The following is an 11437-nucleotide window of genomic DNA, read 5'->3' as shown; positions in this document are numbered from 1 at the left end:
GTTGCAAAGAATCAGACATGACTGAGCAACTAACACTTTTCTTTTTTTTTTTCAATGATTCTGACCCGTGTTGACGTTTGTGAACCACGGCTCTAGAGGATGACTGTACTGTTTTCTTTCTCTCCCAGTCTTATGTTCTCCTGCTCATGGTACCTCTCATGCACTCTGCATGTCTACTCTGTTATCTGGGCAAATCCTTTCTACACTTTTTAGAATAATAACAAATTCTTCAAGGAGCTTATTTGATTGGTGCAGCTAATTATTACCTCCATCAATGTCACTTAAGCATTTATGGGTTCCTCATCTCATGGTCACTTGCTGGTCCATGCTTGAGAATACCCGACAACACCTGGCCCTGTCAGTGGCCAGCTCTGCTGAAAAACAGACTAGCACAGCTTCCTGAGAAGATCACAGCAGATAAACCAGAAGGAGGCCTGCTCCTTTCCAACAAATTCATCTTTAATTAAGGTGATGTGTGCTACGCAGTATGACTACAGAGGAGGACTAGTTGAGATTTTCCTGATTGGATAACCAGGATTTCAGAGTCTTTTTAGGAAAGACAAGAGACAACAATTATTGCTTGATACCACTGTAGCCAGTCAGAGGCAAAGCAATCTCCCTGTTTTAATACTGGAAGTTAGGGTTGAGATTAGAGATCCAATTATAAGTGATAGGTACAAAGATCCAATTAGTAAGTTTTACAGATGCCATCCGATCTATATCCTTTAAAGAAAATGTAGTGCTCTATGTGTGCATTAGTGTGTAATGATACTATTCCTTCTCCTCCTTTTTTAAATTAAGAAGAACTTTATAAGGTCAAACAAGCGCAAAACTGGATTAAATATTCAAGTTGTTTTGTTAGGGGTAAGAGGTAGCAGGCGCTGGGAATAAGTTTCAGTGGAAACCTCATTAATTTAAGGCAGAACATAGAAGGGGTGGTTCTCGAAGTTCTGAACGTTGGCAAAATATTAGTAAGTATTCTTGTGAAATAGACGTATTTCTAACACTTATTCAACCATAATTTGAAAGATGCTGGTAAACTTTGCAGCTAATAACTGGGTCCAAGGTAGTCTTTTTCTACAGTTGATTTGGAAAACACAAAACCAGAACAAATATTTGTTAGGCATTAATGCAGCACTCAGTTCCTATCTGGAACTTTTCACCAGCTTGAGCCAAGGTTAATGTATCTGAAGCAATAGCAAAAGTACAAGATAATAGGAAGGTTACGCATTAAATTACGTTTATCCTTGACGTATTTTTCTTTGTACACCCTTGGAAATCTCATCTCCTATGACTTTATCTAATAACTATGTAGGTCAGTGTTTCTCAGTCCTGAGTAATGTAGGGATGAACTGCTGCAAAATTTTCTCACATTCTCTCAGTTAGGAATGAAAGCATTTTTATTAGTATTTTTTAGCACTAGTATTAGTATTTTTATTAGTATTTCACCAAAACATGTTTCAATATAAGAATGAATACAAATCACCTAACTTTATGATTCTTAACCAACTACAAAAACCAACTGTATAAATGAAATACAGAAAAGCTATATAGCCAAAATAATTTGTATTAATTTAGCGGCATGGATGATGTTTTATTGGAGTAAATACTACCACTCAAAGCCTGAGCATGGCCCTGCTGGCTAAGAGGCAGTTTTCTTTGCTTTCAATAGGCCTTTCTTATTATAAGTTACATGACAACTCAGCTTTCACCACTTCTGTATTCAAACTGCTGTGAAACTATTCATTATATACTTCTTGTGGGTTTTTTTTTTTTTTTGGCTGTGATTTGTACAAACACATCAGGTGTGTATTAACTGTGTCATATAATCTCACTATTCGACAACAATTAATATAATACTATAGACTGTCAACTTGATAACTTGACTGAAATATAAATGAAAAGGTGAGAAATGAAATCATGGGTGATACATAACTTAAGCTAGCCATCCAAATGGGCCCAAATTTTCTTGTTTTTTTAAAAGATTGTCATGGGTATGAAAACATGAAATATTCACTGAGATATAAAAAACTTCTCATTAAAAACTGAGGCCAGCTGTGACAAACACAGATCCCTACCCCCCCACCCACCCACAAGGAAGCATTGGTGACCCAGCCGTCAGCCAACCACTGCCAGCTCTCAGTTCCTTCAGGGTCTGCTCAGCTGCAAAGAGCTGCCCATGTGCAAGACTGATGGAGGCAGGGGTGTTCAAACTTGGCTATTTCGTTTGAATTGAGACAACTCTGATGGGCCATATATGCTCCAGATTCCTTGTGGACCTGGCTGAGGTTCTGTCAGCCTGTACTACAGGTCCATTTAGCCCACCTGATCTTGCTTTCCCCCTCTCTTCCATTAGTTATATGTGTTAGTCACTCAGTCATGCCCGACTCTTTGGGACCCCTATGGACTGCAGCCCACCAGGCTTCTCTGTCCATGGAATGCTCCAGGCAAGAATACTGAAGTGGGTTGCCATTTCCTTCTCCAGGGAATCTTTCTGACTCAGGGATAGAATCCGAGTCTCCTGCATTGCAGGCAAATTCTTCACTGTCGGAGCCACCATGGAAGCTGAATACCCCACATGGCACACTCCATCTTTCTGTCTCCTTCTGGAGAATCTAGCCAACAAGAGCATCCAAGAGTCTCTCCAAGGACCCCCAGAGTAATGAGAATACCTCTTGAGTAGCCCTGATTCTTCTCTTGAGGTTCTAGTCTGAAAATTCAGCTTCTTACTTGCTCTTCACATTCAACAGCTCCAAAGCTGCTGCAGAACTGATCCCTTGAGCTTGTGCCTCAGAAGAACTTGTGGTTTTTCCTCATTTTATACTTTATTTAATGGCACTACCATTATATTCTCACAGGATCAAAACTTGCGAGGTAATTTGATTCCTCACACACCTTGCTCTGTACGCCCAGTCTATGAGTTATGCTTCCTAACATGGGCAGGACTTTCTCATTACGCCAAGGAGTCACTTCCCTCTCAACAAGGGATGCTAATGACAATGGAGAGCTTCACTTAGTTCCTGGGAAATCTAGTCTCTTTAACAGTCTTGAGTTTTCCTTAGACTTTAAAAAACAAAAAGCCCTCTATGTTTTTCTTAAAGGAGACACACAAACCTTAAACCCACAATCACCTACTTATTTTAGAGCACAATATATTGGTTTTAAAAGAGAAAAGTGCTTTGAGAGGATGGCAGCAAATGTCAAAGGCCTCACTTTTCCTTCTGCCTTTAAGATTTGTGCAGTACAGTCATTAAAACATTTATATTTTCTCCAGTTTAAGATAAAATACATTCAACTTTCTTTTCCTTTTTATCTTTTACATTGGAGTAAAGAGTAACGAAACCAAATTCTCATAAATGCCAAAGTAATAATTTTATAATATGGAGATTAAAACCTGTGTGAATGTTACTATGCAATTTAGAAGTCTATAAAAATGCATATTTTTTTTAAAGGAGGCAACTCACTGAAAGATACTGACGTTTAAAATGGAAAGTTGTGTTGTCAGTTGAAAATGAGAAGCTGAAATGTTTGTGAGGGAGAAATTGTCCGGGGAGCAGTAGAACATTTCCTGCCCGTGGCTGCAGTCTTGAGGATTGGTGACCGCCATGACGAATCCAACAGCCATCACCACAGCACCCATGGGAAGCACCGCACAGGACATAATCTTATCCGAGTGTGTCCTCGGTTCTTCAGACAGTTTCAGATAACATGCCGATGGAATGATAAAAATTAAGGGAGCTGCACAGAGCACGCCCTGCAGATTGAAAACAAGAAAGAAGATAATGTTGCTGAGTGGAGCCTTTCTGGGACAGTTTGGAAAAAAACACCTAGAAAATCTATCTGTCATTGTGCATGTTACAAGTTTGACAGCTTCAGTTAAATCAAAGGAAAGAAAAATAATTCCAAGAAAGACTTTCCTTTGCTGACAGTACATTTACAGATGAGAAAAGTAAAATAATATAATGGTATATCAGGCTTAAGAAATAATAATCAGAAAATAATATAAAAAAATAAAGCAGATGGTATGGCTGATTCCTGGCAAACTCTTAAAAGTTCCCTCATTTTCAGTCACATCATATTTCCTTATACTCTTCATCTCAAATTGCTGTGTACCTACTCTGCCATTTAAAACTGAGAGGTCTATTTGTCAACTTTGTACAGAAGGGGAATATTTGGAGGTGTACAGAGGGCATGCGTCTTATCTCTCCTCTCTTCATGACCTTGTAAGAAAGTAGGTGCCTGTCTGTATGAGAAGGGAAAACTGTACCCCTCAGGGTACTTAGCATGAAATAGCATTTCTAAATCCTCTTTCAAGTAAAACTACTCACATTAATTATCCTAGAAAATTGACAGCAGAACTAAATAGCTATGACTCATCCTCTCGCCCCCACATTAGTTTATGGATAAGTCCAACCTGAGGGGGAATGTCAGATTGAAAATTACAGGGAATATTGCTATCTATTATAAAAAAGACCACAAGTTACTGACTTCAAAGGAAAGAGACTTTCCATTTGTGGAGGCCAAATCTGTAAGGAATTCTGCAAATGAAATCATGTTAAAATTAAATGCATTTTAGGTAATATATTTTTCTGATTATGTTAAAATTATTTATGTATTAAATAAAATAAACATATTATTAAAATATATTAAATATAATCATATGACAAATGGTACTTTCCTAAGTCATAAAACACCAGCTTTTTTTTTTAAACAGGCACTCAGTAAATATGGTAAGGTTAAGAATGAAAAAGAAGTATTCCACAAAATATATATTTTCCAAACTTGAAAAGTTATTATGGAAATTTGTAAATATACAGAAAAGTAGAAAGAATCATATAACAAAACCCTATACACCTATCACCTATGGTTTGAAAGCTCTTTGGCATTATTTTGGTAAAGTAACCCCAGGGGAAAATCATAGAAAACTGATTCTGAGGTTGGATGATGTAAAAGAACAGATTATACCTTAAAATATTTTTAAAAGAAAGATTTTTTTCAGTATCACCATTTACTGAATTTACTTTGCTTTATACTAAGTGCTACTCTCATACCAAAAATATACATCATATGATTTCAAAAATACAAGTTTTTAACAAAAACAGCAAGTCAGGAGAAATATCAATTAAGAGGAACACATGAAGTCAGACTAGCCAGGTAGCAGCTAAAAATTTGGGAAAGAATAGGAGGAACCACACTTCATGGAAAATATTTCTATAGTCACAGGCATAAGAATGAGAAAATACTAAGAGGTGTCATTTTCTGATTTGAAATATATGAACAACATAATTTTGCTATTCATAGTACCTGAATACAGATGAATACCTACAAAAGTACACAGCATATAAAGGATTAATTTTCATATGGCTAGAGTTAAATGAATTGTGTATTTCTTAGGCTCCATTATGACATTTGAAACTGATGTTTTTTTGAATTACAAAAAATACTTAATCCATGCTTATAATAATTATCCTTTGATTTCTATGAAATAATTTTTGAAAATAAAAAATACAAACACAGGAGGAGTCCCCTAGTGGCTCAGTAGTAGAGAGTCCGCCTGCAGTGCAGGAGACCCGGGTTCGATCCCTAGCTCGGATAGATCCCCTGAAGAAGGGAATGGCTACCCACTCCAGTGTTCTTGCCTGGAGAATCCCATGGACAGAGGCGCCTGGCAGGCTATAGTGTGGGCTCGCAAGAGAGTCAGACACAACTTAGTGACTAAACAACAATATGTTTGTGTATGCATGCATGTGTGATTACGTGCACGTGTGTGTGTGTGTCTACGTGTGTGTAGAGAAAGAGTGATAAAAGGCCGTTCATAGGAACACACGAAGCAACTTCATCAGGAACTGTGGAGTGTGAAAGTGCTATCCGGATGGAAACTGCAACCAGCTGCGGCTCAGAAGCTGTCATCAGTCAGCATTTTGGGACTCTTCCAAACCTAACTTGCTGGGCAGCACAAAGCAATGGGTGTTCTGTTTATGTCATAATTCTTAAAGGTTGAGAAAGTAGCAATTAGTGGGAAAACTTTATAGCTGATGTTTGTACTGGAAGAAGTCCAGTTGAGTATCTTGTCTAGATAGCAGTTACTTCCCTAACATTTGAAAGCTCCGTCTTGGTAAAGATTGTTGCTAGGACCCAAGATTATCAGTAAAATGATAAGAACATCTGCTCTATTCCCTACAAATTGTGTGTATGTGTGTGCTCAGTTGCTCAGTTGTGTCTGACTCCTCACGACCCCATGGACTGTAGACCGCCAGGCTCCTCTGTCCATGGGATTTTCCAAGCAACAATACTGGGCTGGGTTGCCATTTCCTCCTCCAGGGGATCTTCCCAACCCAGGGATCAAACCTACATCTACATCTCCTGTGTCTCCTGCATTGGCAGGAAGATTCTTTACCACTGAGCCACCTGGGAGGCCCATTCCCTATAAATTAGCCCAACTAATTTCATCTATCTAATATAGCCTTGTCAGAGGATACACCATTGGCTTAGTAATAATTTTCGAAATTTCCTGACAGCACATAAATGCTAAAACTGTTTATGAAGAGACAAGAAAATATATAGCCTATTTATAAAAGGGGAAAGCACTATTCTTTGATAAAAAACACTACTGATGTCAGGGCATTTTGCAGTTTGCAGGTGGGAAATAACAGAGGGTGTTGAATATTTTTACTGGCAGTACAGATTGGAAAAGTATTTGAATCCTCCTACCTGAACAGAAACCTCTCGTCTGATGCAAGGAGGCTGAAAACTAAAGAAAAGAGTGCTTAAACATCCTTAAAATTTCTATTTTGTAATCAGTCTGGACTCATGAAATGTGTTCCTATGCCTTAAAGAGAAATTCTAGCTCAGAGGTCTTCGGCAGCTTGGACTACAGCCCGCTCAGCCTGTGTGCGCTTGCTGGGTAAGAGGTTTGCTTTCTTCCCTCCACTGTACGCCGCACACTGCTTGTTGGGCTGGTTAGCCTGGCCACAGGCACCAGCTGCTTCATCTTTTCTCTTTGTTCTGCTGCAAGTAGAAACCCAGAGGACCCAATTACTGCAGACGCCTCCTTTCTCTAACAGCAACACTAGTGCCAAGATGCTGGATTCTTATTAACAAGAATGGAACTTACTTCGTTTCTAAAATGAATCCTTTAAAATTGAGGGTGCATTTGCCTTGGAAAATAAGTCATTTTGATCTACTGCCATGAAAACAATAAAATAAAAAGGAAACAGTTCTAAATGGGGTTTTGCTTTTTCTTAAATAACTAATGTAAGCCTGAATAATTTTATTCTATATCATTTTAGTTATACTAAGTAATATCATTTCCTTAACTTTGCAAATTGAAGGTCTGATTCTATCATCAACTGTAAAGATCCTTCTCTATTTAGTGATGATTCACAGGTCACAATAGGAAAATAATTTCTAAGGTACTACCTTATTAACTAAGGTAAAGGCTATTAGCTAAACATTATCAGCTTAGACGAAAAACTTTTAATTTCATTTTTTTGTATTTAACCCTTTACTAAAGTCTATCTATGTATATTCTGAATTACTCTTAACCTCACTTACAGGTAAACTCAATGCATAGATTTTTAACTTAAAAAATGGGAGGAGACATGAATACATTTATTTTGCATGATTTAAAGCCTTATACATAGGAAATCCCTGACTAGCATAATGACTAAAAACATGGGCAACAGGATTTGAAAGCTTGTGTTCACTTTCTACCACTTAAAACTAGTGTGACCTATTTAAGTGTCTACTGACAGATGAATGAATAAAGAAGATGTGGTATATGCACACATACACATATATACACTGGAATACTACTCAGTCAAAAAAGAATGAAATTCTGCCATCTCCAGCAATGTGGATGGACCAAGAGAACATTATGATTACTGAAATAAGTCAGACAGACAAATACCATATCATCACTTATAAGTAGAATCTAAAAAACAAAACAAACTAGTGAATATAACAAAAAAGAAACAAACTCACAGATATAGAGAACAAACTAGTGGCTACAGTGGAGAGGGAGTAAGGTAGGAGGATAGGATAAGGGAAGGAGATAAGAGATATGAACTACTATGTATGAGATAGATGGGCTACAAGGATGTATTGTATAGCATAGGAAAATATAGCCATTGCTTCATACTAATAATACCTTTAAATGGAGTATAATCTATAAAAATATTGAATCACTAAGTTGTACGCCTGAAAGTAATATAATGTTCTAAATCAACTATGCATGAGTGGGTACTAAGTCGCTTCAGTCGTGTCCGACTCTTTGAGACCCCATGGACTGTAAGCCTCCAGGTTCCTCTGTCCATGGGATTCTCCAGACAAGAACACTGGAGTGGGCTGCCATGCCCTCCTCCAGAGGATCTTCCTGACCCAGGAATCGGACTTGTGTCTCTTCTGTCTCCTGCATTGGCAGGTGGGTTCTTTACCACTGGGGACACCTGAGAAGTCCATATAGATCAACTATACTTCAATTAAAAAAAAACCCAGTGTGGCCTGTTAATGGCGTCAATCGCTCTGTGCCTCAGTATCTTCATATGTGAAATTTATATAGATTAATGATGATAATGTACGCAAAACACTTGACCCAGAGTAAATGCTCCCTATGTGTTAGCTCAGACTGTTGTTTGGAGGGGAAACATCACATGCTTTAGCTGCTTCTAAAGTGCTTGTGACCCGCTGCTTGATCTGATGTTGTAAAACATAACAAATACCCACAAAAGACCTGACTGTGACACTGCACTTACAAAAAGACTTTCACTGATTAAAAAAATACACACTCAGATGGTCTGGAAGTGAATGAAGATCTCAGATTTCTTAAAACTAGTGTAATTGAGTTCTTAGATCATGACAATTTGGCACTCTTCTTAAATGTCTATATAGCCAGGTTTTTCTTAAAAAAAAAAAAAAATCTAAGGATCTAGAATCAAGTTTTAAATTTTTAAAAATAGTCCTCAAACTCAGCTCAGATCTTGACTTCATAACAGATTTTCATGAAATATTATTATTTTATTACAACACCAGAATTCTGTCTTAACCACAAAAAATTTAAACATAGGCACAACTGGAAATATTTAATGTGACTGTGTTCAGTTTCTCAGTCATTTCTGACTCTTTGCAACCCCATGGACTGTAGCCCACCATTATGTGCTTATAATTTTGTTGTGCAAAGTGTCAGGGAGATTTGGAATTAATAGAAAGTAATGGTCAAATTTACATAAATATATCATTTCTGAAAAATAAGCCATATGTGTATGCTTGGTTAACTTAAAGGGAACAAAAACTGTTAGGCTATCAAAATAGAGAGTAGTAAGGCAGTTGATAAACATATGTTCTCTCATATCACAATCCTACAATATTCAAACAAACATGCGACCTCAAATGAGACATTTCACAAAACAGGCAATAACAGAGCTGGGAATTGCGCTGGTCATTCCTCAGCATAATTAAAGGATTACTATTACTGTCAGCCCCAACCATTTTTTGTAACACTTAATTGCTTGATGCCACAACTAGAGAATGGGCTTCCCAGGTGGCTCAGTGGTAAAGAATCCACCTGCCAATGCAGGAGATGCAGGCTCAGTCCCTGGGTTGGGAAGATCCCCTGGAGTAGGAAATGGCAATCCAGTCCAGTATTCTTCACTGGGAAATCCCATGGAGAGAGGAGCCAGGTGGGCTATAGCCGGTAGGTCACAAAGAGTCAGATAGGACTGGTCATGCACACTAAAGAATGCCTTCTGTGTCCAGGAGCATTTGTAGACATAGGCCCTCCACTGTGCTCCCAATGGACAGTGGCCCATGCAGTAATTTGAGTGCCGTGTTCTTAGCACTGTGCTATATATATTGTGGGAGATGAAGAAGGCAATTAAGTACCATTCTTGTCTCCAAAGAACTTGTACTTTGATAGTAAAGGCAAGCTTACGGACAGTCCAGACCATACATGATATAAGGCAGTACTTAAGTTACGTTTAGGTTGCAATCATCCATTTACATAGATCGAGGTTGGAACATGAAATGCCTTTCAGTGAACCTATTAGCTTTTATTTAGCCTATGCAAAATCAGGAAGTAGGTAAAAGTTACCTTGGATAATTGTCCATGTTTCCTATGAACTTTCCTTCCATTTCTGGTGGAACAGATGTTTCCCTAGTCATCTGAAGGCTGGGGGAGTTGCCTGCTCTCTACTTTCCACATGATCTGATACAGGAAAACTCCCAACAGTGTGTTCCTGACTGAATCTTCCACTACCTTTGTCTGGGATTTCAAATCCAAATGGCACCTGGAAGGAATATTACCTTCACCTCCCCCTTAACTCTCAATGGAGTGAGTAAAAGATAACTTGATATTCTATCTATAAAAGCCCACCCTCCCAGTGGGACATGATTGATCAATGCTAAGTGGTGTGCTTCTGAGTAGAAATTCCAGAAGGATGGTAGAAGGGGAAGAGGAAAGACTCTAAAGCAGGAGAATCACTTCTATTCATGTTTCACCAAATGATCTCATTATCCTACTTCCACAAAGTAGAATCAAGGAGTCCTTTTTTTTTGGTCACTTTTAAGAACTGAAATACATGTAAAGTAATTAGCCTCCAACTAATAAAAATAAATGGAAAAAAAAATTGAAATACAGTTGACATATGATACTATGTGAGTTTTAGTTGCACTAAATAGTGATCTAACATTTACATACATAATGAAATGAACATTAGAACAACTCTAGGAACAATCTGTCCTCATACAAATTATTACAATATTATAGATATTCCTTATGCTGTATATTACATACACGTGACTTATTTATCATATAACTGGAAATTTGTATCTCAGTTTCCTTGACCAATTTCACCCCTGCCCCTCCTCTCTGTATGTCATTTGTTCTCTGTATCTATGAGTCTGTTTCCATTTTGTTCTGTTTAATCTCTTTTAGATTCCACATATTGATATGAGTAAGATAATACAGTATTTGTCTTTCTCTGTGTGACTTATTTCACTTTAGCATAATATCCTCAGTATCCAACCATGATGCTACAAATGGAAAGATTTTATTTTTTATGCCTGAGTAGTGTTTTATTGTATATACATACCACATATTCTTTTTTTTTTTTTTTCACTTTTTTTCCTTTTTTTTTATTAGTTGGAGGCTAATTACTTCACAACATTTCAGTGGGTTTTGTCATACATTGATATGAATCAGCCATAGAGTTACACGTATTCCCCATCCCAATCCCCCCTCCCACCTCCCTCTCCACCCGATTCCTCTGGGTCTTCCCAGTGCACCAGGCCGGAGCACTTGTCTCATGCATCCCACCTGGGCTGGTGATCTGTTTCACCATAGATAATATACATGCTGTTCTTTCAAAACATCCCACCCTCACCTTCTCCTGCAGAGTTCAAAAGTCTGTTCTGTACTTCTGTGTCTCTTTTTCTGTTTTGC

At 37.9% G+C, this 11437-nt stretch overlaps 1 protein-coding gene across 5 annotated transcripts in view; it reads right to left on the bottom strand.

Moving 5' to 3' along the window:
- Positions 1 to 2118: 2118 nt before the first annotated feature.
- The window catches only part of SLC38A11 (solute carrier family 38 member 11), a 56565-nt gene continuing 47246 nt past the window's right edge, over positions 2119 to 11437 (bottom strand). For all 5 annotated transcript variants that reach the window (XM_043894898.1, XM_043894896.1, XM_043894897.1 and 2 more), the window contains one exon: positions 2119 to 3754. In XM_043894898.1, the coding sequence (XP_043750833.1) occupies positions 3461 to 3754 (294 nt within the window). In that variant the 3' untranslated portion in view covers positions 2119 to 3460. The remainder of the gene's footprint in view (positions 3755 to 11437) is intronic.

Source organism: Cervus elaphus, chromosome 33, assembly GCF_910594005.1.
Source record: "Cervus elaphus chromosome 33, mCerEla1.1, whole genome shotgun sequence".
NCBI lineage: Eukaryota > Metazoa > Chordata > Mammalia > Artiodactyla > Cervidae > Cervus > Cervus elaphus.
This window is presented reverse-complemented; position numbering and strand designations above follow the sequence as displayed.